Source organism: Vidua chalybeata, chromosome 2 (assembly GCF_026979565.1).
Source record: "Vidua chalybeata isolate OUT-0048 chromosome 2, bVidCha1 merged haplotype, whole genome shotgun sequence".
Classification (NCBI taxonomy): Eukaryota; Metazoa; Chordata; class Aves; order Passeriformes; family Viduidae; genus Vidua; species Vidua chalybeata.
The window spans coordinates 75,782,591-75,810,065 of NC_071531.1; the positions used below are offsets into that span (position 1 = coordinate 75,782,591).

The following is a 27,475-nucleotide window of genomic DNA, read 5'->3' on the forward strand; positions in this document are numbered from 1 at the left end:
GGCACGGCTCGGCCCGGCCCGCTGGGAGATGTAGTTTCGCCGCCGCCCTCGGCCCTTCCCAGTGCTGCCCCAGGACTGCGGCTCGCAGCCGGCCACGCCGCATCCTGGCCCCGGCCGGAGGTAACGCGGGGCGGGCGGAAGGGAAAGGGGTGCAGGAGCGGGGCGGTCAGGGGTTGGGGTGATCGCAGGGAAGGAGGGATCGAATGCTGGGGAAGTGGTGCAGTAGCGGAGGTCTGGGCTTGGGATGTAGGAAGGATGCTCAGGGGAAGGGATGCTGGAGGAGTAGTCGGGGAAAGAGGTGCAGGAGGGATGCTCGGCGTGAGAGATGCAGGAGGAACACTTGGGGTGAGGGATGCAGGAGGGATACTCCGGTGAGAGGTGCGGGAGGTGTGCTTGGGATGAGGGATTCAGGAGGAATACTCGGGGTGAAGGATGTAGGAAGGGTGCTCAGGAGAAGGGATGCAGAAGGAGTAGTTGGGAAAAGGAGTCCTGGAGGGATTCTCAGGGTGAGGGATGCAGAAATGCTCAGGGTAGGAGATACAGGGGGAGTCCTTGGGGTGATGAATGCTCCAGTGAGGGATTCAGGAGGAATACTCAGTGAGAAGCATATAGGAAAGGTGCTCAGGGAAAGAGGTGCAGGAGGGGCAGTCAGGGAAAGGCATACTTGGGGCATTGGGATGCTGGAGGGATGCATGGAATGAGGAATGCTCTGCATGAGTGATGCAGGTAGACTGCTCAAGGCAAGTGGTGCAGGAGGGGTGCTGGTGGAAATTTTTGCAGGAGGGATGCTCAAAGGCAAGAATGCTTGGCAGTTGGGGTGCAGAAGGTTTTTCAGCGGTTGGGATGCAGGAAGGAGCTGGAAGTAAGGGCTGCTTGAGGGTCAGGATAGAGTTGGCGTTCTCAGGAACTAGGATGCTCTGAGGGAGTGATACTCAGGATAAGGGTAGGGGTGCTTGGGAAGGCTACTCAGAGGGATGCTCTGGGGTTGCAATGTAGCAGAGGGCTTGGAGTGAGGTATGCAGGAAAGATGGATGGGATGAGAACTACTGAAATGGCTGAGATGCAGGAAGGATGCTCAAGAGAGGGATTCTTGTAGGGAGGAGTTTGGGAGAAAGGGCCAGGTTTTGGGATTCCCAGAGAAATGCTTGGACAGAGGTATGCTCTGTGGTCAGGGTGCAGAAGGGAATGGTGAAGGAGGGGAGCTTGAGCATTTGGCTTTTTGGGAATCAGACTATAGGTGAATGCTTGGAAGGAGAAATACAGGAGCAACATTGGAAAGTGGGGGTGTGTGCATTCCCCCACTGCCTGCAGGGCTTTGCAAACCTGTTTAGAAGGCAACATCTTCTTGTAACAAACTTGCCAAGCAGATTCAGGTTTTCCCCAGGGAAGCTGAGCTGGGGAGAGACACCTTGGGATATTCCCATCCGATAGGGAGTCCAAGACTCTAAAAGTGAGGGTCAACATCAGATTAGCTGAGATCCAATCCAATTTCAGGTTAGATGAGCCCTGGCTTGGACTTTGCGGGTGTTACTGAAGAATAAAAGCAGATGTTGGAATATTTGCACTGCTATGAGGTTTTCAGAGCATTTTGGGAACTCAACTATGCCATGCTGCATCTGGTGCCAGGGAAATTTCAACAGCATGCCTTACCTAGACTGAAAGGATGCAACTGAGCTTTCACCTGAGAAGGGGTCTCAAAATGCTTTGGGCACCTTTGTGATGGAGTCCATAAAGTTTGCCATGGTCTCACTTTGCATTCCTGCTTTCTGAATTGGCTGACGCAAAGCCAAATATATTGGGGGCTGGAGGGAAACTGAGGTCTCAAATGGGCATCATACCCCATTTTTCCTTTCCTGAAGGCACCACCAAAAATTGGAGATCTCTGTCTCCAAACAGTGAATCAGTGTCTGATGAATCCCAGGCAGTGTTGGCAGTATCCACCCTTAGTCTGGTATGCTTTGGTGAACAGGACGTGGTTTTTCCTTGGGTTATATCCAGAGTTTTAATTTCTATACAGAGACAAAAGCAGACAGAGACCTGAAGAAAGAAGAGTGATTTTAATGCTATAAATACCTTCAGGAAAAAAAAAATAGCTTTCCGGAGTAGAGGTATTTACAGTCTCCAGGGACAGTGATAGAAAGAACCTTGGCCTGAAGGTCAGTGCAGGATCTGGGCACTCCCAGTATAAAGCCTTATGGAAGTAGGGTGTCACAGCCCAGGCTGAGAGCTCTAGCTAAGCAGGAAAGCAGAAGTCTTTTGGGGAAAGAAAAGGAAGATATCTTCAACTGGAGGATGTGAGGAGGAAAACTGGGAAAAACCTATTGCAGGCAGGACAGAGATTTTGGGCATCCAATGCCAAATAAATTCAGAGAGATCATAAGCAGCTGGGATGGATTATTTTTGTCTGGAGCTGGTGCTGGGCTCAGCCACAGAACCAGTGGTTTGTCACTGCTGGTCTGGTGGTTTGAGCAAGCCTTGCCTTATGTCTCTTTCTCTCCTGCTGGTTTTCAAGGGAAAGAGGAACTTAATTCCTTGTGTCTTGCTTTCTGTATCTGTACCGGGATGGTTGATAATATGCTAGTGATGGTTTTGAGATGCTTTATTAGAAAAGGATACCAGTAGGTACTAGAGATGTGTGTATGTGGTTGTTGACTGAATGGGAGGAATGGAGCTCGCAGGAGCAGTCTGGAGAAAGAGGATGAAATATCAGAGTCGTCAGCTTTATTTGGTAGTGTACTGATTGCTTTGACATCCAGCCAAAGCCTTTTTTTTTAATTTGATGATTGAGTGCCTAACAGCAAAAAAACAGAGCAAGAAAAGAAACTCAGGGATCTGTGTGCACCAAAGGGATCAGAGAAGAAGCACTGAAGCAATAAGAGAGCAGGGTAGGGTAGGTAAGATAGATAAGTTGAGATAGGGCAGCCTGCCCAGCACTGTTGTCACTTGCAGAGGGCTGATAGAATTGTATGATGTGGTCAAACATATTTATGATGTTTTAGAGGAAAAAAGAACAATGAAATACATGGTACTGCAGAAAAAAGGAAAAGGGTCTGCAGTGGTCTGTGGAGCTAAAGTATCAACAAATTTTAAAGAAGGTAGGGACTATTATATGATAAATTTAGGCTGATTGCAAATAGGTATCTTCTCATTGGTTACTTTTTTGAGACCTTTGAAAGCGTATGGCCACAAGAGAGGAACTCATTGTTCCCAAGGTGGAGCTCCTGATGTACAGAAAAGCCATGCAAAATTCCAGCAGTCCAGCTGGGTGACAATGCCTTAAATAAACCTTCACTCTCTGGAGAGAACAGAAAGCTACTGAGCTTTCTGGAGAGAACTGAAAGCTACTGTCCTGCAGAGTGTAGGGACAGCCTCCTGCTCCAAATCTGCTGCCTGTGGTGAAGGGCTATCTCCATCCGTGCTGTACTAAAGGGCGGTCCTGATTCTGAGGATAGAAAAGCATGAAGAGCTTCGTCAGCCAAAAGTAATTAACTCTAGTGAGTAGGAGACACACAACACAAGTGCAATCTGCCACTGGAAAACAGTCTGGGACAGGAAGCAAGGAATATGTGATCTTGAAAACTGAAGGTGAGTTTAGAAAGGCAGATTATAATCATATGCAAAAAATTCAGCCAGGCTTCTGTGCTGGCATTTTTTCCCTGTTATGACTGAAAATGGGTAGAGTCTTGCTTCTTTATCTAAAGGGCTATTTAATGGGATTTTTCTGCAGTCAATAGCTCTAGTTTTCTGCTTAGATCTCATAAAAATTAACCTGGTGCTCTGCTCTGCCACGGCACTCTATGGGGTTCAACTCAGACAGCAGCTGAAAGCAAAGGACAGTGGAGCATTGCCATTAATGTATTTGCAGGTCTGGAGAGGTTTGGGTGCTGGCTCTGTAACAACATACTCCATCTCCTTGAGCAAATGCTTTGATCTAGATAGTTTTTACAGTCCCTTCCAACCATTCTATGATTCTATGGTCTAGATGTGCCTCAGTGTGCCTCAGTTTTCATATTGCTACAATAACATGAGTATCTATTAGATGTGGTAATGATGTGCAGGCTGTGGTTTCTCCTTCTTAGCTGGATGAACAGAGATGTACTTTGAACAACAACAACAAAAAAACCAACCAAAAAAACCCCAAAAAACCAAACCAATTTGCCTATGAATTCATTGGACATTTGTTCCCTGCAAAAAAAAAAAAGTTGTTACTACACAATTACTTAGATATTTCTGGAAACAGACCCAGAGAGGTGACAACAGGGCTGGTCCTTGTAGGAAGTTACCAAGTCATGGCAAATTTTGTAGAAATTTTAGGGAACAGAGCATTTTTTGTGCTCTATCAAGGCACTATGTGAGCTCCCTTTTATCCTGCAGCAGCTCAGCATGCTGCAGGATTGAGCCCTAATTGCCTGGCTGCCTGGAGGATGCAGCAGGAATAGCAGTAATGTCTTGGCTGACATAAAAGAAACCATTTCGGCAGGAGTTAAGGACAATAAAAGGTGAGTCTCATTTCTGTACTTCTAGACCTCCAGGGAGTTCAGGGAAGTAGATATTTTTCTTCTTTGTAATTCAGAAGCAAGTCACTTTATGTATCACTCTGTGTTTGGATGGTGGGAATTATTTTTCCTTCTTTAATGGTATTTATCAAAGTCTCTATGATCCATTGTAGGAAATGTGCTGAATTTATTACTAAGGTTCCCTAAAGGAAAGGTACATTTTGCATCCATGTTTTCAGAGCTTTGCTAAGACCTAGGGTGTGGGAACTGGTACTATAGTCTGCAAAAAGTACTAAGGAGACTTTACTGGAAATCTGCTGCTGGCAGGGATAAAGGAGCGATTTGATTTAGAAGTAATTGGACAGATTTCAATTGAAATGAATCCTAATTAAAGAAAAAGAATGGTTAGAAGAGAACTATAAGTACAGCTCGAAACAGTACAGAGTATGAAAACTAGACCCAAGCAAAGCCAAAGGTGATTTTTCATCCTGAGGTTGGGTTTTGGGTTTTTTTTTTTGCACTTTACTCAGTTTGGAGAGTAACACTAAGCTGGCCAATGCTGCTCTTTGCTTAAGTTCCTTTTCCCTCTCTGGTTTCTAGAACATGCTTGGGTGTCTGTCCTTGCAGGGAGCCATCTTGTGGTCAGCAAGCATCTTTGATGTCAGTAAGGCTTTTGAAATGATGCCCTGCACCATCCTTATATCAAACACAGATGTGTGGACTGCTAATTGGGTAGGAAACAGGCTGGAACTATCCTAGGACCTTTCCTTTTTCATATTTTTTATGAATGATGTGGAGGAGGAGATGAAATTAATTTTATCAGATTTGTGAGTGAAGCCAGAGTGGAAGAATAGTCAATATGCCTGGGGACAGGGCTGCCAAACAGGAGCACCAGGACATGCTGTGGCTGATGTGAACCTCATGGAATTTAACAAAGACAAATGCAAAATATTTTGGGATGGACACTTGGGATGGCTGGGATGGACTAACTCCTTGAACTGTTGAAGGCTGGGCACTGACAGATAGCAGCTCCCCAGTGCCTACAAGGAGGTTATTGAGGAGATGAATCCAGGCTTTTTACAGGAGTACAAGGTAGGTGAATGAGGAAAAACAGACATAAATTGAAACAAGAGCTTCCAACTGCAAATAGGGAAAACTTTCCCACTATGAGCTAATTAGAACAGGAACAGGTTGCCCTGGAATATTTTCTAGACCTTAATGGATAAAGCCCTAAGCAGCTGGGGTTGATTTCAGCTGCGGGCAGGGTTTGGGCTAGAGACCTCCCAAGGTTCTTTTTCTTCTCATTTTCTGATTTTGCATGTGTTATTCCTGCCAGTCATTCACTGGGGTAGCAGAACAGTTTTGCCCTTTCCTGTGATGTTTTCTTTTCCCCTCCAAAGCTCATATTGTGTACTCTGTGTTTTATGTGAGCTACACAACAGATGGGAACCTCAATGTGACTCTTCAGTTTAATAATTAGCTCTTTGACCTTCTACTTCATCCTTGTGTGCTCCAGGCACTCAGGTCTGTTCACAAGCAGGAATGAGCCACTCTTCCCTCTCATGTTGTTAATGCTGGTGAGGAAGAAGTGCAAAAGGTTGTTCTACTTCAGGAACACTCATTATAGAAGCCTGATTGTCTGAATATTTAGTCTCTTTATTTCAGCATTAAACAGAGGAGAACCAGGGAGCAGATCTCCAAGGTAGCATTCAGCTGCCCGACAGTGAACCGTCCTTCCCTCTCCTGCAGTTCCCTGGGTTGTTTATGACACACTTCCAATTTCTACAACAAATGAGACAGTGATCTTACAGACAACACTCCAAATCACTTTACTCCTCCACTGCAAACCCTGATTCACTTTCCAGGGAGGTCTTGGGGGAAAAAAATTAATATTAGATGCTTAAACTAATATTGCTCTGAAAGCATCTGGAGCTGTGCTTATCTTGAATTAGTCATCTTAATGCCTAGCCTTTGACATGTGAATGATCTTTTAGTTTAGAATTTTTTTTAGTGTAGTTTTAAGACTACAATATTTATTACTGCATATTACAAAGCCACTTAAATGTTGCTTTAATGTAGTTCTAAGATTGTAATATATGGCCTGGCTAGCATCCTCCATCCTGGCCTTGTCTGGCCCAGACCTAGGGAGCAGTTATACAGGGATACAGTCCCTGATGCACAGCAGAACCATGGGCTTGTCTGTCCCCTCTTGCTGACACAGGGTGGTTGGAGAGGTGCAGGTGGGACTGTATTACCTAGAGGCCAGCCTTGTCCTGCAAAGCCCTTCATTGGTGAGGAAAGCATGGACCTTCACTGCAAGGTCAACTCAGGTGCTTCTCCCTGTGTGTCTTCAAAGTCTTAATGTCCATATAAGTCATTGTGATGTTTCCTGCTGAGGAAGATGGTTTTTTGGGACTTGTTTGCCTGTTGACTGTGGAGGGAGTTTGTTTCAGCCTTGTCCTACTACACAATATCAGTCGTGACCCAGTTGCACTCCAGACAGCAACACTGAGGAAGCCTATTCCCCTGTCCATTTCTGTGATCAGCCTGAGGAAGAACCAAGCCCTTTTAGGAGATGCAAGTTTATCTCAAAATTCAGATGAAATTAGACTCTTTGCATCGAATATCTGGTGAAGTTTGATGATGCTAAAGTAGCTAAAAGCACAGCCATAGTGGGGACAGTGGTAGGCAGCCATCATATCCGAGAGGGACAGCAAGAGCACCCAACACCACATACACCAGAGGACTGTGGTGATTTATGGGGTTAGGTCTAAAAGAACTGTAGCCATTGTTTGACCATCCTGCCTGTGTGGTGTTTCCAAATCACTGTGCCAGGCTCAGCATGGATTGCTCCAGAGAAGTAATAGTAAGACATAACCAATGAGCACTGTAGATCCTTCTATCTCTTCCTGGCCCCTTATCTATGTGCCAGATGACCAGGGTGTCTGGGATCAGGCTGGGAATCTGCAGAGAGGAGCTGAAAGGACTACTAGCCTGACTGCAGGTGTGTGCCAGTTTGTGTTTGGCCAAGGTGATCACTGAGCTACAGCAAGGACAAATGCTCCTCCTGATTTTGGACTGTTTGCAAGCCCCATCTGCTCTCCACGTTGACTTTTAGCCTTTGCTGACACTGTGGTACTTTCTGTTTTGAGGTGAAAAGACATTATCTGTGAGATTGTGTCTTCTCATTTTATCTTGTCCTCATTTGCCACTGGTTTAATGCAGACTGGTCCCTCAGGAGTCCTGCTTATATATTCTATCCTGGGAAAATAGTGTGATGGAGAGCATTAGCTCTGCCATAGCTTGTTGCAGGGAAGGCAACAGTAATGCTTGATGGGGAGAAAATAAATCCAGCACATGAGCAGAGGAATGTATGAGTCAGCAGGCAGGGGCCAGAAAGGGCAAGGTGGTTCTTGGAGAGGCGTTGCAATGTAGCCTGCGGTCATCGCTGGATTGGAGGTGGCTATATATATATATGTATATATGTTTATCAATAATGGTTTTCTGTCATCCTGTGAGATTGTGGGGAACCAGTGATGGGAAGAGGTGATATTTGGTGAAGTGAGAAGGCTTCCCAGCCAAGCAGCTGTGAGTAAGATCTTGATGTTTGTGTCTGGCATGGTTTTAATTCTCCACCCTCAAGCAGCTGTCTACCAGGAGAAAAGATACTCTCTGGCTCAGATACAGGCTTACTCCAGGGATGACATGGTTCTTGGATGGCATCTGCTGAGGTCTCTTCTGGATGTCATCTGTGAAAACCATACTTGGAGCACATGTTGTCTGCACTTATATTCTTTGTAACCCTGTCCACTTGAAAAACTTCAAATGCTTTCCAAGTGTTAATGAAGGATCTTTCAACTAACCCCACTAGGAACTGGTGCATGTTGTTCTCATTTCACAGATTAGGAACCTGAGGAACAGAAAGGTGGGGATTATTATTCTGGTCAGATACACGAGCATGGCTCATTTTAGTCTATAGGCAGGAAGGGACCTTCTCCAAATGTGTATTTGTGCAGTGCACTGTGCTGGGGGGACCTGCTGTGGATGAACCTTTTTAGTCCCTGTAATATATTATAAGAAATCCTGACTGTCTAATTTTATCACTCTATAATGTTTTGTTGTTGTTGTTGTTTTTGGTTTTTTTTTTGTTTTGGTTAGTTTTGTTTTTGTTTGGTTTTTTTTTTTTGTGCAGTAGTGCATCCAACAACTGGTTATAAATGTTATTCTGAGCTTTTCCTTGGGAATTCCTTGTTTTTTTAAAACTCTTCTCTAATGCTTTATTGCTGGTGAATTCAGGCTGTGACAAATGGGAAACTTTAACTGACTCTGCAGTTTCTCTCCCCGCTTGCTTTGGTCCTGCATACAAATGCGGCAGGTCCCTGGGGAGCAGCCAAAACTGCACAACTCAAATGGAGTGGCTCGCAGCACGGTGTAAATGTTAAACAAACATCTCTACCATTGCACAGAGAGGCTGCAATTCCACCTCTGCTTCCCAAGGCTTTTCTCTCCTTCCCTGAATGTAAAGACAATAATCGGGATCATCTCTGCCTTTTGAGGACACCTGAGCCAGCAGACACTGCTGTAAGACCTTGGCTCCCTTAATTCCCCACTTGTCCCTTCTGTGGGTCTGTACTTGGTTGTTTGCAAGATGAAAACGCTCAAATGTGTGATTAATCAGAAGAAATTCTGTATATTTGTGTATTCATTCTGTTTGGGGGCTTTAGTCTCAGTCAAACATCACCAGAGTGGGAACTTTTCTGAATGCTACATTAAAAAGCCACAAGAATTATCCTCTTCAGAGTGGTTCCAGATAGCTCTGCTTTTTTAACCTCCCTTGCCCCAGCCTGGGCTTAAAAGCTCAGCAGACCCTCCTTTAACTAACCTGCTGCTCTGTTCCACTCTTTTAGGAGCAGGGAGCAGAGATGGATAAGATACTGGAAGCTGTAGTGATGTCCTCTTACCCCAACAATGTGAAGCAAGGGCTTGTGAGGCGCGTCATTGAGGCGGCGAAGCAGCCCATGGACAGTGAGCAGTGCTGGTCCATGCTTGAGCTGTCCACCAAGCTTTATCTCACTGGGGACACTAAGTATAAAAGAGAGATTGGGAAAGAGGTTTTGGAGGTCTATGGCCACTATCACCCAGAGGAATTTGAGGAGTTCTTCAACGTCCGCTTCCTGCTGAGTCTCCTCCAGGAAGGCTATGGACCTCTGGGGAAGAGAAGCCATTATGTACTTGATTATATCCAGTTAGGGCTGCAGTTTGTCCTGGAAAGCCCATCAGCAAACAGCATCTTCAGCTTATTGAGGATCGAGGTCCTCCGGAAAGTCTGCGAGAGGCCCAGCCCCAAGCAGTGTGCGAAGATCAGCAAGCTCTTAACACAGCATCCTCAGTGCATTCCCACGGGAAAACACCAGCTTTTGTTCTGTCAGCAGCTGATCCGGTGCATTGGGCAGTTCCAGTGTATCTCCGAGGGGGAAGAGGAGATCATGGAGTTTTTGGAGCAGGTGAACAAAGTGAGTGGTCTGCTGCAGAGAATCTGGAGGACTCAGACCTCAGCCATCCTGCCCTCTTTGAAAGAACTGTTCACTATCATTTCTTCAACAGGTAATTTAAAAATAATGATTATAAAAAGACTGGGAATGTAAATGTTGGCTCTGATTAAGTCAAACTCAATTAGTTTGACATCTTGCAGGGTTTTCATCCACTACAGAAATGCAGCCATAGATGAAATATAATAGACAAGCATCTCTAAAAGTTACCAGGGCTCTGAACTGGGAAAACAATTATCACCCTGAAACCAGAGAGAGTCTGCAGACAGGAGCTGTTAACAGGATCAAAGCATTTGCAGCACAAGTTTGTGTTCAGCATTTTCCAGCATCAGCTGGGCTTAAGGGAAAGCATCTTATCTGCAGCTTGTTAGAGTGGAACTTGAGAACTTTTAGAAATGCCACACTCTTTAGGCTGGCTTGGTGGTGCCCCATAGCCTGCTCCCTACCAGAGAATAGGGAAAAAGCTAAACAGTTATTTCTCACTGACCTAGAGGTTTGAAGCCCTACTGATTGTCTGAAGGGTGGTTGCATCTAAGGGTGAGACAGACAATATTTATCCAATATTTATTCTGGGGCCTTTAGGTTATTGTGGAGGGTTTCAGAAGGTTTTTGGGAGGTACCAGTGCCATGAAAAGCTGGTGAGCTCCTGCTTTAGCTATTCCTAAGACCACAGGAGATGGGTTTTTCAGTATGACAGCCTCATCCATTGGAAGGAGGCCCATTTCCAGGCAGGCAAAATTGCAGTTGTGTCCTTGCATCCTTTTGCAATTATTTGCAGTATTTAGTAAAAAGAGAGCAAGCAGAGGAAATTTGGTACCTGAGTGGGGCCAAACATGTGCCTGTAATCCCTTCCTCCCTTGGGACTACATATGGTTTAACAGAACAGCCATCTGCTAAGATCCAGCTTCATTACACGCTGCACTGGGATCTGGGGAATTATCCTCCCAGCACAGCCAACAGTGGACTCTACACTGCTCATTGGCAGCAGCTCAGTATCCACTCCATGATGTGTGGATGTGGCACATGGGGATGTGGTTTAGTGGTGGACTTGGCAGTGCTGGGTTAAGGGTTGGCCATGATCATAGAAAGCTTTTCCAACATAAACAATTCTATGATTCTATTTTTTGTGGGCAGAAATTATTTGGTTTTTAGGACAAGAAATGACCTAGTGTGCCTGGTTTTCCTGTGAACTAACATGTTCATTGCTGGGGCTCACCCCTCTCTTGCAGAGGAACAGGAAGCGCCCTCCAATGCCTTGGCCAGCGTGGTTCAGTTTGTCCCTCTGGAGCTCATGGATGGTGTCATAAGAAACCTCACCAATGATGACAGCATCACTGATGTGCAAATGATGATGGCCATTGGCAGGTAGGAGAGGCTGTGGGAGTGAAAGCTTTAACTCAGTTTGGAGAAATGCTCAGTGTGGTTTTATCCCAAGCAGCTTGGCAGGTGCTACTTGGTGAGGAGAAAAAGAAAACCCCTACCCCCTTGGTGTAGGGAAAAAGAAAACTTCTGTATAATTTCTTCTAGCCCTGAGGTCCTAGAGAACTAGAATAAAGAGTGGTGTGGTTCCCCTCGGCAGTAAAGCCTGGGAGATCAGTGTGTGATCTCACGTGCACCACGTAAAAGGGTTGCTTGCAGTGGGAAATTAAGTGTATTAGCTTTGCAAGCAAGCCAAACATGACCGGGTTTGAGACCTCCTTTAAGACAGCATGTTCTGCCCTTGATACTACTCCTTTCCAAAACTCCTTTTTTCTGACCTCTTCTGCCGAAATTCCTGGGAAGGTAAAAAACAGCCATCGGACGAAATTCTTAACTGAACTTTTAGGAATGCCTTCACCCTTTTCTTGCAACTTACAACCCTCCCTTAGGATTTTTTTAACTTGGATATAAAATTCTCTCTGGTGAGTGGTCAGCACGGCTCCCATGCTGTTCACTCACACTGTCCCATCCACTCGCCGCAGGGAAAGAACAAAAAAAAAAGAAAAAAAAGCCAAAGTTGCCAGTGGCTTGCCACTCACGCTGTGCACTGCGTGTCCGCTGCCTCGGGAGCATGGCCAGCCCACACCCAGTGAGGGAAGCTCAGCCGGGTCTGCCCCAGCCGCCGAAACTTACCCAACTGGCGTGCTTCAGAAATAAAACTGCGGCAATGGTCCTCGCTCTTGAAGGCGGCTTCCAGTTGTCATCCGTGACCGGTGAGAAGTTACGCCTCCCTCCCTCGCAGGCATGGCAGGACAAAAATCTGCGTGCTCCCTTGAGGGCGATGGAGCTTTCACTGACTTAATCCGTAGAAATGATGCCCTAATTTTCAGTCCGGTGTGGGGCACTTCCCCACAGAGACGGCGGCATCTGCTGCAGCTCAGCAGCATGTCTCTGTGGGACTCAGAAATGCCTCCACGGTGTGCCCCACCGCATTGGGCGCCACCTGCAGCAGCTGCCTGCCACGACCTCAGGCAGTCGAGATGCGTCGGCTAGCACTGCCTGTGTAAGGCCAGGTGGCCGCCACGTGTGTGCGGGCACTCCAGGGGAATGGCGTCTGCCTCCCTGGTAATGCTGAACGCTGCAGCATGGGTAACACAGCTTTGGTAGCTTCACACACTGAGAGGAGATGAAGGGACGAGAGAAGGACACTTTCTTCGCGAGCCCAAAGAGCTTTTATTCCCCCATGCGTGGTCAGAACAAAATCCCCTCTGAGCAACGCAATGCAAAATGCCGCAGAACAAAGAACGACAACAGGTTAAGTAGGGGGTGGGTGGACAGGGGTGGAAACTTGGCTCGCCCAATGGGGACAAACGATAGAGAAATGACATCAACTATAACAACCAATGGTGACATAACAGAGGTGGGTACAGCGTCTTGGGACGAATAAAAGGGCTAAGGTGGGGTGATTGATACAGAACTTTCATGAAGAAGCTGGGGGTGGTTACAAGATTGACACCCCAACAGGGAGTGACAACCCTTGACTGACAGAACCAAACAAGGAGAAAACAGGGAGAGGTGAGGAGATTGACAGGTAACTGTGGATCTGGGTGACGGGAACTTTCGGAGTAAACAACTTGGAGCAAACCACTGTGAGGGGAAAAATAGGGGAGTACAAGGAACAAACCTAACTAACATTAATAAAACCCCTGACTCAATCAACCCAACCTACAACAGAGTGGCTTTTATTATGATTATGACTATTACTACATTTTTTTTGTTTAATTTAGTTTATTTTCTTAGAAATAAATTGCATTATGGGATGTCCAGTATAGGCTATGTTGAAGACATTTGATTTCCCCCCGCCGAAGCTTTTAAGGCCTTTTTCTTCCCAAAAATCTCCTTTTCAGGATTTCATTATGATCTCTGTCTGCCTTCAGAAGGATATCTTCTTAAGCCACCAGTCACAGCTAAAGACTTATGTGAGGGAGGTATGCCAGGTCCTACCTTGGTCTTTGTCGGGTGGGTGTGCTGCACCTGGAAAGACCTAGTCAAAACATGATGAAGAGTAGCGGGTGAAAGGCTACCTGCCATGCCAGACCTGGTCTTTGCAGCACCAGTGCCCTCTTTGGCATCACCAGGTCTTCTTTGCACTCTTATGTCCAAGTCCTACAGCTCTTCTGTGCTCCAGTGCCTTGCTCTGCACTTACTTAGGTGTATCTTCAATGATCTTAAGGGTATTTTCCAGCCTAAATCATTCCATGATTCTATCTTTAACCCATGTTTTCCTTAGAGGTCTCCATTTAAATAGATGATATTCACATGCAGTGGTGTGTGCACTTAACACAAGGGAGCTGCTCTGACTTGATCCCATTTTTTTTCTCTTTTTCGTCTTTTTTGCATATTTTTTCCTCTTCTTATTACAGGATTTGCATGTCATTCTCAATAAGGTTGCATGACAGAAACATGTTATTTCTGATGGGAAGTTTATGTATGCAGAAAGGAGTTACTTCTCCTGTGTTTTCTTCTGAAGTTTGGGTTTGGGAGTAGCAGGGGAATAAACTGGACTTTTGTAGACCTTCTGGTCAAGCATGTAAAAAACAAGTGGTGGTAAAAAAAGCAAGGCTGTCACCTGCTGGCATAAGTGTACACCACAATCTATTTTACAGAGTTTGTCTATTTTTAGATAAACTCTATTATTGTCTGACGTCTGTGACGTCAGAGATACTCACAGATTTGGTTTTATTTTTATTTTATTTGTGGATAGTGCAATGTGAATTTAAAATGTAATTTCTTTCTACTGTAGCAACACAGGCAGCACTGTAACTTAGCCACCAGTGCTGGCAAAGTATAGCTTCAAGCAAATGAGGTTATTTTATGCCTTTTTAAAGAAGATAGGGAGAAAAAGGACCTTTGAATCTCTGGATCCATCTCCCTGCTTTATAGCATTGGCATTACAGATCCCTTTCATGAATGTTCAACTCTGCTCCTCAAAGCAGGACAATATTCCCACTGCTGTTCTTTCACAGCTCTTCCACTACTGGGTTGCTTTTGTGGGTCAAATCTCTCTTCTAACAGCCAGTCTGTGTGTATTTCTGGACATCTTACAGTTCATTTGATCTTGCGCCAACCGAAATAGCTGAAATATCTTTTGCCTCCCTGGTGTTTATTCCTTCAATATGTGCAGGAAGAGCAGTCCCTTCCCATCTCTGCTTTCTCATGGCTATGCTAAACAAGCCAGGTTATTTTAAGCTTTTCTTGCAGGAAGTGTTCTTAATTTCCCCTTCCACCTGAACAGGTTTCTTCCACACAGTTCATTGGTCTTGGGCACAGATGGTGGTGAACATGGTGGTGCACCATGTTCATCATGGCAGCCTGACCACAGCCCGAGGTGTCATTGTTTTGCTATGGAGAACACCTTTCCTTCTGCACCACAGATGGTGATAGTCCTTTCCATGGCTGCTGTTACACAGGGAACTTGTAGTCACCTGGTATCTGCCTGGTTGTCTTCAAGCAGATGAGTTACTGTAGCCTCCATTTCTAGTGCCTTGCATGCCTTTTGAATCAATACATTTCCTTCCAGTTCTACATTTCAGACCCTGAGGATTTCAGGGTCTTCCTTGTGACTCCTTGATCTTCCTCTTGTGTTGATGCCTGACAGCTGTGCATCTTCACAGAGACTGCATGGCTTTCCTTGTTTTCCTCTGGTGCAAATGACTGTACAAGCTTCTCTGGCATTTGCTTTATTATCCAACTTGGCTTGACTTTTATTATTTTTCAGCATCCCAACATATTCTGCTTTTCAAGGTTTTTTTTATTGAGTCGACTTTACTTTTTCCAGTTCCTTGTAAACTTCACTAATTCCTGCTCTTTGCCTTGTGGTGGTGAAGTTATCTATCTTCCCTTCTTTTATTTTGCATAAGATACAGATTTATAAGCAAAAGGAACTGACTGGCTAAGGTAGCTGAGCTGAGGTGTAGCCTGAAGGTCTGGGGTATCTTCAAATCAAAGGTACTGAAATGATCAGCAAAGTTTGATGCTTGGAGACCCCAAGTCTTACTTCCTGGTTGTTTAACATTACATTTAAACAGAAACAATCTGTCATCACTTAGTCTTAGGTTATTATTTTAAGAGAAACTTCTGTAGAGCACTTATTTCTTGCAGAAACTTAACCACATGTTAGTTTAGTGGCTAGAAATGAAATTTTTTACCTCTGACATTCAGGAATAATTGGCTTCTATTAGAATTTCCAGGTGGAGTTTTTTTAAATATGTTTTTGGAAATCAATGTTTCCCACATAGAGGACTAAAAGATATGAATCTGAGTGTTTTTTCCTTACCAGCAGCAATGCAGAGATAAACCAGTATTATTTGTTTTCTAATGGTGACAATGCAGAGACATCAATCAAACCCTCACATGAGTATAATGTATAGAGCACTGCACCAGTTTTAAACACTTGAATTTGACTAGACTTAAATTTTTGGAGAAAATCCCCACTTTACTTGATGGACTTGGGCCTGATCCTCTGATGAACCATAGTGTGATGGTGACATTGGGGTATTTCTACTTCAGGCTCCGTTGTGCTTTGAATAACATGTGAAATGCCTTGTGAAGAGCCTGTCTCATCCCAGTGACTGGACACAAGTTTGGAGGAGGTTTGGAGATCCAGAGTGGAACTTCACTTTTACAATACGTGCATTAAATTTATTTAAGAGTTTGTGTTTCATTTCAGGATGATTGACTGGGTGTCCTGGCCCCTAGGAAAGAACATAGACAAGTGGATCATTGCTCTGCTGAAGGGTTTGGCTGCAGTGAAAAAGTTCAGCATCTTGATTGAAGTCACTCTTTCGAAAATAGAAAAGGTCAGCTGCCTCTTTTAAATGTGAATGTGAACCACAGAAATACCATCTTGCACCTGAAATATCACCTTGCCTTTCCAATGACGAGATGTGTAGAGAAAAAAAGAGTTTGCTGTCCCAAGGGATACTGATTTTGCAGCTAGGAATGATGTTCTCCAGAACAACCTGGGATACTGCAGGTTGTGGTTTGCAGAGGTACTGATATCTTAAAGGATATGAAATAAAGTAGCCAAGAATTTTCAAGCCAGTCAAACACTCTCCTTCCCAAACTATGAAGCTCTTGTAAAACTTGCTTTTGGGAATGTGACATGCTCTCCTTTGACCATGCCTGGGTCGTTGCTGGCTGGCACAGGTAAAATACATATCAGTGAGTGTATTAATAGTTTACACAGTCACAGGTCAGTTCTAAAGCCTGTGCCCTGGCTTTGTTCTTTTATTAGTGTAGATAAAGCCAGCGCTGCCATTGCCATCACCTGTTTCAGCAGTGACTACTTGCTCTCTCTGAAAACTGTGATCAAGCACTGAAACTGGTCACTATTTCAGAACTTTTTCCATGCTGTGGTCCTACTCTTCCCTCCTTAGAATAATGGGGTTAACACCTGGCTGAGCCACCAGAAGAAGTCATCATAGAAGCTACTAAGACTATGTTCTTGGGACATGTTTTTGTGGTGGGCTTGGCAGTGCTGGGTTTACAGTTGGGCTCAATGATTTTAGAGGTGTTTTCTCACCTAAATGATACTGTCATTCTAAAATTATCAGTATTGGAACATTATCAATAACTGCATTTGTCTTTGTGATCCCTCAAGTGCATTGAGCAATGGGACAGTAGCCAAGCATCTCTGGCTTTTCTTTCTTTCCTTTAATTGTTAATACATAGGAAAGGGACACAGCCCATAAAAGAACATGTGATTTTTGGAAACCCTTGGAAGTTATGATCTGACAACAGTAGAGGGTATACAGGTATTTTTTGTAAAGTAGAATAAATATTATGTAGCCTTTGAAAAAGATACTTGCTTTTTAACTCTTTGTCTGAAAGGTTAGTGATAAAGTTCCAAATATGTGAAAAAATTGAGGCATGTTGTAGAAAACCTAGCATTCTTCTGTGCTTGCATAGTTTTTTCATGAGGAGATATGGAGATGCAGCACTGTCATAGAGACATTACACAAGGCTGAAAGGGTGAGGATAACCCACACAGTATTTTTAAGGGTGCCCTGAGCCAATACTCAGGACAGGAGATGACTCTGGAGACCTAGTTACAGGCTGCTTGCTTCAACATCCAGCATGGAGTAGGAAGAGACCAGCAGCCATGGTAGATGCCCAGTGCTTGTTTCCTGCTGTTTACTTCTCTTGCTGGTTGTAGTGCCATCCTGCCTTCTCATTTGCTTTTTTTTTTTTCTCCTCCACCAGGTCTTCTCCAAGCTGCTATACCCCATTGTGAGGGAGGGGGCTTTGTCTGTCCTGCAGTACATGCTGCTGAGCTTCCAGCACTCCCACGAGGCATTTCACTTGGTAAGGCTGTGTCTGGCACTGGGATGAGGCCATTGTCCTGAGTGTTACCCTGCTGTGGGGCAGCAGGGATAGGAGGGGACCTAAGGTGTGGCAGATGTTGCCACTCTGGCTTTGGAGTGCATTTGGTGGAGCCTTTGCATTGAGAACATCTCAGAGGGCCCTCATTGTGGAGGGCAGGTAATACATTATTAAACAGCCCTTGCTTTTCCTAAAGAGGTGCCTCACTGTCTGTTGGACCCAGTGGGCCCCATCTCACATGTGACTTTAAATTGTCACCAGCATGTGGCGCCCATTTCTTTAAGTGGTGGGTCATCTTTGAAAGGTTTGTACAACATCAGTGCAGCAAGACGAGAAGACTGGATCAGAGCACTTCGCTACACAAATTCTCTGTTAAAAGCAAAACCAACTTTTGGCAACATTTGAATATCCACTTTTCATTTTCACAGTGATATTTTATAGTTTGTTTTACTGTTGGCACTAAGGCACAGCTCTGCTTCCTGCTGGTGTTGCCTCTGCAATGCTGAATTTAAAAAGTGAGGCTGAAGGCAAAAGTATGCTTGTAGTGATTGAACTGATAAATGCAAAATTTGAAAAATTACTCCTATTAACGTTTGATTTTGTACTTTCTGGTTAAAGCCCTTATATTTCGCTTTTCACCTGAAGTTCTCAGAATAAACAGATCCGGCTAGAAAAAAGCAAAGCTACCCAACATTTTCAATTGATGCTTTTTCATTCCTCAGCTGGAGATACTTTGAAGGAACCTGAATTTCTTGAGAAACTCTTTGGTTTCTAAAAATAGAGTAATTCAAATGTGTTGTCTTCAGTTGGATATCAAATTTTGAAACTCTCCAAAAGCTGTGAGTTGCTCTTGGCTTGAAGATTCCATCTGTAGTCCATAAGCATAAATTTCCTCTTTTATTTAAAAAACCCAAAACCTAACAGGGGCAAACCACATCTTTTTGTGTTTGCCTTGGCACTTTGGAAGGGTTTTGAGAATTGTTCACATCACAGCTTAGCAAATTTCTGATGTATAAAAAGGTGCTGCAATTGATCTGCTTCCAACCTTTCCTGTTGGAAGGGAAATAATTAAAATCTCAACATTTTGAAAGGAAAGAAAAAGAGGAGAAGAAGACCAAGGGAGGAAGAGAGGACCTGGAAATGGCTGGACTGGAGTCCTGATACTTCTCTCCAAGATTACACTGGGCTAAAAATAACTTAAAATATAAATATGAAATAGGTTGTGTAAGTGCCTGGGTCACTCTAGCACATCTGCAGGGTTGGAAATTGGTTATTAATTCTGTGTGCAGCTGCAGGGTCAGCAGAGGGTGCCCGTGAGCAATGGATCATTTGCATTTGCATTTGCTTGTGCGTTTTTACGTTTTCGAGGTGAAAGCAAAATAAAGAATGTGCTGTTTATATGCCTGTTGCCACCCATCCCACTGAATCAATTCCAGTTCAGTGTATTCAGTATAAAACACCGTAGAGCACAGCAGACAACATTTCTTTTAGGCTAATCCCATTTACCTTGCAGGTTTGAATCCCTGCACTTGGCAGTCAGCATATCCTTTCCACCATGGGTGTGGGATTTAGGGGAGACTAAAGAATGGCAATTGCAGCTCAGCAAAGCAGCAGCACAAATCTGCAGGTGTCATGCAACAGAAAACCCTCTAAGGTTGCCAAAATCAACAAGAGAGTTGCTGTTGAGTTCAGAGAGTAAAGGATGAAGTCTAGAGTGGCACTGAAGTCAACTCCTGTTCACTGTCTTTTCTGCCTGCAGGTGAATTTCATTCCCCTAAATGTATTAAAATTCTGTGAATAATGTGGAGTAATTTTTGTAGTGAATTTTTCTTTTCCAGCTACTCCCTCACATCCCCAGGCTGGTGGCCTCATTGAAGAAGGAGGACTCCAATTCTGCAACCAGCTCCCTGGAGCAGCTGGCCGAGCTCATCCACTGCATGTTCTTCCGCTTCTCAGGATTCCCAGACCTGTATGAACCAGTCCTAGAAGCAATAAAAGTAAGTCATACCCCTCTCAGTCATTTTACTACTTTCCATGTGGAAATAGCATCTTTGTCAGTAGCTAGAATAGAGGGATTGTCCCACTCGTAGGGATGTCCTGACCTCAACACCTCAGATGGTGGTAGAAGGAGGGGGATTAAAATTCTGAGTCTGAGCCCTGTGTAGGCAGGTTGAAGGAAGTTACTTCTCTAATGGTGGGCCTGTAGCAGTCCTGATGCTGCCTGTAGGTTTTAGCTATAACTTTATTCTGAAATGCCTCTAAAGGACTAATACAAACAGATAAACTCTTCTGTGCATGGAGGCAGGTTCATGGGAAAAGCAGGCAAAATTAGTTGTGTGAACGCTTCTAGCAGAGGAGTTTTGCAGTTGCCCATTATTAATTCTTCATGGGAAAATATCAGTCATAGGATCATAGAATACCCTGAGTTGGAAGGGACTCACAAGGATCATCGAGTTCAACTCCTGACCCTGCACAGGACAGGAATCACACCAGGTGCCTGAGAGCATTGTCCAAATGCTTCTTGGCTTGGTGCCATGACAGCTTCCCTGGGAAACCTGTTCCAGTGTCCAGCCACCTCGTGCTGGACACTTTTCCTAATATCCAACCTAAAGCTCCCCTGACACAGCTTCACGCTGTTTTCTTGTGCCCTGTCACTGGTCACCAGAGAGAAGAGATCGGTGCCTGCCCCTCAGCTTCCCTTGTGAGGTCAGATAATGATTTGTAACACAGATTTGTAACTCTTTCCAAGGCTCTCCCGATTCCAAATGAAGACAGGATTAAACACCTCTTGGGACAAAATGCTTGGACCTCCCAGAAGAATGAGCTGGCCTGCTTCTACCCACGCCTGGCATCTAAATCAGAGACAGGAAAGATTGGGTTAATTAACTTGGGAAACACTTGCTACATGAACAGCATCATACAGTCTCTTTTCATGGCTTCAGAGTGAGTTTTTCCTCTCTTGCTCCCGTTCAAGACTGCTCCAGGAGTTGCTTGTCACTCCAGCCTTGAGTGTCCCACACTGATTTTCCATCTCACAGATTGCATTTCTGCTTTTCTTTCACAGCTTTCGGCATTCAGTGCTGAATTTAACTGAGGGCAACTCCCAGCCCCTGATGACAAAGCTCCAGTGGCTCTTTGCATTTTTGGAGCACAGTCAGGTAATTATTTCATGTTTTAGTTATTTGTTTGGACTGTCGGCTGCGGAAAGGCTCGTCTCCAAGTTGCTTCCTGCTGGCTCTAACATGCTGATAAGGAGCTGTGGATCTTGGTGGGTTTTTGTAATGGAACAAATTTTGTTTATATGAAGGAGGCTAATTTTGGGAGAGGTGGAGGGAAACTCCTATCACCCATGAAAGTGGGCTATGTTCACACCAGCCTGCCTGTCTTTAACTTGTGGTCTTCTTGGGCTGGGCTGATGTCATAGCTAATGGTTTTGACAATGAAGTCCATTAGGTAATAGTTTACATCTGTGGTCAGCTGTGTCAGAAGCCTGATGGTATGAAGCAGAGGCTTTGTTTCTTGCTGTGCAGCAAGAGAGAAGACTGGAGCAGCTCACTTGTCCCACTGCTGTCCAGCAAAGCACTTGCAATCACTGAAAATTGCTTTACAAGTGGTTTTGTTAAAAGTATAATTATAAAAATCCCCTTAGATTCCAGATCGTTGAATCCTCTGTATGTGAGAGAAAGTAAAATAAAAAGAACACCCTTAAACTAATTGTATATATTTCCATGACAAATGTGAAATTTAATGGAGTGTCTTCTGGAGATACAGCTAGGTCATATTTAATTCCTCTCTTGAAAAGATATCTTTCTGTCCCTAGAAAGACAAGACTTTGGAAAGTCAGTTAATTTTCCCTTGCTGGGTAGCAAGTCATCCAGGCTTTTCAATTTCCCAAGGCTTGACTAGCAGAGCTGGCTGGTAGCATTGTGGTATTATGTCACTACAGATGACCTGGCGGGGGGAAATATAGACATCCGGTTAAATTTAATATTTGGCCATAGAAGAGTCTAGGCTTTGATGGCAGGTTAGGGTGTCTGTGTTCTGTGATGAGCAAGTACAGAAATATATTTGCTTGTTGTGTAGCTGATGGTTATAGTTTCCTGTTAATTTCCTTTTGCTTATTTTTCTTCTTTGGGTTGTTCTTGAAGCTACTTTTTTGCTAAAGACGGGTCTTTTCCCATGTTAATTAAACATCTACTTCCTAATGACAGCAATTACATTATCTGGTAACGCAGATTACCTGCCTGCAGTGATCAGAATGTTGGGTGCAAGTTTAGTGGTTTTTTGTTTGTTTTTGTTTTGTTTTGTTTTGTTTTGTTTGTTTATTTGTTTGTTTTTTTGGTTTGGTTTGGTTTTGTTTGTTTGTTTTGTTTTGTTTTGTTTTTTTCATGAAAGATGAAAGGATTTGGTGGGAGAGATCTTGATCAAATTAAATGGAGCAGCAAATTAAATTCAGGCTGAATTAAGTAGAATTATCTGGATCAGGCCAATAAACCATTTAAAAATTGAAGGATAAACACTTATCCATGTGTTTATTTTATAGAAGTATACGTAAAATAATGTCTGAAATTCATCCTTATCATCCTGGCTTGCAGCAAACCAAGAAAGTCTTCCTGTGCACTGGGATTAGCCTTTGTAGCGGGAAAAAAGGGACCTTATCAGGCACAGAACACTGTGCTCCCAGCAAACCAGACAAAAAACCACTCCTCTCCCCTCTCCATTCCCCTTTGTGAATTGAGGAAAAATTACTAGAATTAAATGCATTTCTTCTGTGTTGCTGCCAGCGACCTGCCATCTCCCCTGAGACCTTCCTCTCTGCCTCATGGCCACCCTGGTTCACCCCTGGAGCTCAGCAGGACTGCTCAGAGTATCTCAAGTATTTGCTGGACCGGTACGTGATGAGCGCTGTGATCTTGGAGCCTGGTGACAACGGCGTCCCTAAACCCCAGTGTAATGTTTAATGCTAACCCACATGCAAACAGGGCACGTGGCTCACACCCAGAGGAGTTGGGAGAGTGGAGGGTTAGGATAGTGAGACTGGTCTGAAATGAATTTCTGTTTCTAATGAAACCCTATTTAGACAATTTTAGGGGTTAGGTCAGAACTTAGTTCAACTTGAAAATTTCTGCCTTTGCTCTGAGGACACAAGGAATTAATAGAATTACAGAGTCATTAAGGTTAGAAAAGACCCCTATGATCATTGAGTCCAACCATTAACCCACTGAGTCCAACCATTAACAAGTCCACCACTAAATCATGTCACTAAATGCCACCTCTACACATTTTTAACACTTCTAGGAACAGTGATTTCACTACTTCCTTGGTCAGTCTGTTCCAATGTCTGATTGCCCTTCACCCTTTCAGTGAAGAGATTTTTCCTGATATCTAATCTAAAATTGTACCAACCTTAGAGATTCACCTAACAAGCCACTCAGCCTACTCTGTAAAATGTTGATTTTTGCCTTTACCTAGAAATATCAAATCTCTGGTGTCCCAAAAATCCCTCTAGAAGTATGTGGTCAGTGGCACATGAAGACTTCAGGTTCCCAAATCCTGTCTGACTCCTTCCCACCTTTCTCCCACAGCATCAGACCACTGGGTACAGGCAGGTTAACTGGGATTAACTACTTGCAGTGAAGAACAGGAGCCCTACTTTAGAAACTACCTCTTGGTATTGCATTGATGCATAACACAGCCTTTTTCTCATCTCCCAAAGATTGCATGAAGAAGAAAAAACTGGAAAAAGGATCTACCAGAAACTCAAGGAATCCAGCTTGACTTCTCAGTCGGTGGAGCATCATTACTTAAACAAGACATTGATTGAGAAGATGTTTGGGGGTAAAATGATGACAAAGATCCGCTGCTTGAAGTGCCTGAATGTTTCCTCCCGAGAAGAAGCCTTCACAGACCTGTCCCTGGCTTTTCCTCCATCGGACAGGAATGAGCATGGAAACACATCTATTCTACCAGTGGAAGAAATTGGCCCACAGTTTATTGAGCCTCCAGAAGATGCAGGCCAGCTTACGGGCTCTCCCTGGATCCAGAGGAAGGCCCCCATGGCCAGTGACCATGCAGCCCCATCAGTGTCAGTGGAAACATTAGGTTACCAGGAACAAGGAGAAGCAGCAAATCCCATACGTGGCAATGATGTTGGGGTGGAAGCAGCCAAAGACCCTCTCTCAGCTTTCAGGGAGGAGGCACGTGCTCCCAAGGACTCCAGATCTGTTCCAGATTTAATCAACTATTTTCTATCCCCGGAGAGACTGACTGCAGAGAATAAATACCACTGTGAAAAATGTGCATCCTTGCAGGATGCTGAGAAGGTGGCAGAGCTGACAGAGGGTCCACACTACCTCATCCTCACACTGCTGCGCTTTTCCTTCGACCCACGGACTATGAAGAGGAAGAAGATCTTGGACAATGTCTCCATCCCTGTGGTGCTCAAGCTACCCATCCTTGTTGCTCCAGAGGAAACTGAGGAGGTTTGCCGGCATGGGAAGGATGGTGCAGTCCCAGGGAGTGGCTTCATGACTCTTGTGTATGACCTCTGCAGCGTAGTGGTGCATTCAGGCATCTCCTCCGAGAGTGGCCACTACTACTGCTACTCCAGGGAGTGCACTGACACCGCCCCCCATGGGCAGCCCTGGGATGGGGTGCCAAAGCCAGCCTCTGACAAACAGTTGGACTTTGAAATCCAGTGGTACCTCTTCAATGACACCAGAGTTTCCTTCTCCTCCTTTGAATCGGTCAGCAATGTCACCTCGTTCTTCCCCAAGGACACTGCCTATGTCCTGTTCTACCGGCAGCGGTCGGACCAGCAGAGCTGCCTGCTGCACGAGGCTCTGGCTGAGGCCGGCCGCCTGCATGGCGAATCATCCCTCCACAAGGACTTGATGGAAGCCATTTCCAAAGATAACATCCTCTTCTTGCAGGTAACTCCTGCTGCTGTGCATAGCAGGATGTGGTCCTGCGGCTGTCCGACTCATGAGCCATGTTCCCACAAATCCAGGCAGCAGTGGGATCCCCTCCTGTGTTTAAAATCCTGCAGATGCCCACCCACTCCCTTGAAGCCAAATCCCTTTTTGTTTTTGGCACCCAGATATAAACAGGTCATAGGCTCCTGATGAAAACGGGCACTGAGATTGGTACAAGACACCTTGTGGCGGTGCTTGGGGTCGACTTGCTATTGTCTGCTCCTGGAAGTTTAGCACCATATTTTCTTTGAAGTGCCTGGGAAAGAGAGGATGATGGATTAGTTTGGATTAGAAGGGACCTTTAAAGGCTATCTAGTCCACCTCCTCTGCAGGATGAGCAGGGACATCTTCAATTCAGATTAGAGCCCCATGTGGCCTGACCTTGAATGTTCCCAGGGGTGGAGCATCTACTGCCTCTCTGGGAAATCTGTGCCAGTGCCTCGCCACCTTCATTGTAAATTCTACCCCTTCCTCTCCTTCCCACCTTTACTCACTGGTAACTAGCTGTTCCTTCCTACCACCCTTGACGTTCACCTGAACCATTGCAAATAAAGTCTTTTTTTTTCCTTTTTCTCTTCTTATGATAGAATCATAGAATAGTTTGGGTTGGAAGGGACTTACAGACCATCCAGTTCCAACCCCTCTGCCATGGGCAAGGACCCCTTCTGCTAGACCTGATTGCTCAAAGCCCCATCCAACCTGGCCTTGAACACGTGCAGGGATGAGGCATGCACAGCTTGCTTGGGCAGATGGGCGAGCTAGGAATACAAACTAGAACAGATTTCATTCAGCTGATGGAGCTCAATGCTTTCCAAACAACAGTGTCTCATATGACATGACCTGCATGTGGGGCGATTTGAGGGGTGTCTCCTCTCCCATAGGTGACACAGGAGGGCTGGGTTTGATCACTGAAGAACTGCAATGTTCTGCTGCATCCCTCCTGCTGAGCTCGAGAGCACATGGCCTTCACACCCTACTTTAATTTGAAGGAAGCTCCCAGGGGGAACCTTACAGGCTCTTGGCTGCTCAGGGATGGTGGGAGCATCCCCCCACTTGAGTCTTTTATCTGCTGATATCCTTGTACTCTTTTTGTCCCTTCCTTCTCCCAGGAACAGGAAAAAGAAGCGAGGAACAGAGCCGCCTATATTTCTGCCTTGCCGAAATCCCCGCTGTGGTGGAGAGACTTGGACAGGGACAAGGATGATGACAGCTCGTCTGGGGGCTGCAGCCCAGCAGCGGGTGGGGGTGGATCCGGCTCCTTCCACGGACTCGTCTTTTAGCCAACAGCTTGAACCAGATGGGCAGTGTCCACGGGGCCAACTCGAAGCCAGAAACTCCTCTTCCTCACCCCGATGACAGTGGGCATCTTGGAGGAGGATTTGAGAAACATTTTAATGGAAAAACTCTCAGGGGCTGATTTGGAGGTGCCTGGAGGGTCTCGCTGCTTCCTATGCACTTGGTCTTTATGCCTTAATGTACCTAAGCTAATGCAGAAATGAGCAGCTGCCAACAGCTTGGAGAAGTGCCCTTTTGCTTCATCATAGCCATGTCTTGCCTGCTGTGAGCCATGCCACCAGCCTGGGGAGGTGACAGGGACAGGCACAGGGAGGAAGACAGACCCAGCAGGGCCCCAGGGATGGAGATGTCCCATGCACATCCTGTCTGCAGCCCTTTCCATGGCACTGAGTTGGTTCTGGGGTGACCTCTGCTCAGTTGTTATATTTCTTTTTAATGTGGTTTGGGAACCGACCATGAAAAACCCTGAAGGTAGAAAAAAAGTCTGGAAAATGCCAAAATGTAGCAGTGCTGGTCTGTGAGGCAGTGAGCTTGTAAGACAAGCAGTGTCAGGTCAACCAGAGGGAGTTTATGCTTTTTTATTGTTTTGTTTATTGCAAGACACCTCAAAGAAACTGAGGGGCACAAACCCCTCCAGCCAAGAGCGACTGACCTGATCCAGCTGGGGTTTCTAGGCTCCAGTGAAGACCCATTTTGTTACTGAGGACCTCTGGACGCTTTTAGTGTGCACGGCAGGCCAAGACACACAGCTGTTTTTCCAGATGTGTCTTTAGGACTCCATTAGTCTCTTTCTGCTGCTGTCATTTGTTGGCTTTCTGGGCTGGATCTGCCCTTTAAAATTTGGGTTTTCCCTTGGGATACCCTGAACTGAGCAGCAGATGACAGAGCCGCCCCCTAAACTCATGATCAATTTTTTTTTTAAATGCTGATTTGCAAGGTGAGTAGCCCAATCAGATATGTTATATCAATCCAATAGCAGTAGATACTATGTAAACAAATGTATTATATAAATCAATAGTGATATGGGGCTGATTTTGATGACAGATAGCCCACTCAAGCCCCAGGCAGCACATCTACAGGACCACAGCTTCCTCCCTTGTCCCTCCCCAGCTGTTTTCCCCTGCCTGCTCCTCCCTCACGCCTCTAGTAGAGATTTCTCTGACTCAAGTGGCAGAGACTTGTGCCTTAGGTCCTAAGTGCAAGGCCTAATCCTGACGATTGTGTTTTTGTGGAGGAAGAGGCAAAGCACAGACATTGCTATGGATAATGTGAGCAGAAAGTCTGCTAGAGAGGAGATGCGGGGTCAAATATCTGGTGTATACTATCATATTCTTTTAATGTCTTTGCTATATATTAA

General features: G+C 45.0%; 1 protein-coding gene across 1 annotated transcript; it reads left to right on the forward strand.

Annotated features, from left to right (window-relative positions):
• Positions 1 to 67: 67 nt before the first annotated feature.
• On the forward strand, positions 68 to 27,475 carry USP35 (ubiquitin specific peptidase 35). The gene is made up of 11 exons (XM_053934934.1): positions 68 to 120; positions 9,404 to 10,100; positions 11,275 to 11,410; positions 16,194 to 16,323; positions 17,729 to 17,830; positions 19,687 to 19,845; positions 20,598 to 20,791; positions 20,913 to 21,006; positions 22,633 to 22,739; positions 23,565 to 24,780; positions 25,932 to 27,475. Exons 2-11 carry the CDS (start codon positions 9,419 to 9,421, stop codon positions 26,100 to 26,102), a joined length of 2,991 nt encoding a protein of 996 aa, XP_053790909.1. The 5' UTR covers positions 68 to 120; positions 9,404 to 9,418; the 3' UTR covers positions 26,103 to 27,475.

Excerpts from the sequence above, each read along its gene's own strand:
- USP35 (XM_053934934.1), top strand. The coding sequence starts at position 9,419 with ATGGATAAGATACTGGAAGCTGTAGTGATGTCCTCTTACCCCAACAAT. Across the intron at positions 21,007-22,632 it reads CATTTTTGGAGCACAGTCAG|CGACCTGCCATCTCCCCTGA; the intron begins GTAATTATTTCA and ends TGTTGCTGCCAG. Across the intron at positions 22,740-23,564 it reads CTCAAGTATTTGCTGGACCG|ATTGCATGAAGAAGAAAAAA; the intron begins GTACGTGATGAG and ends CATCTCCCAAAG.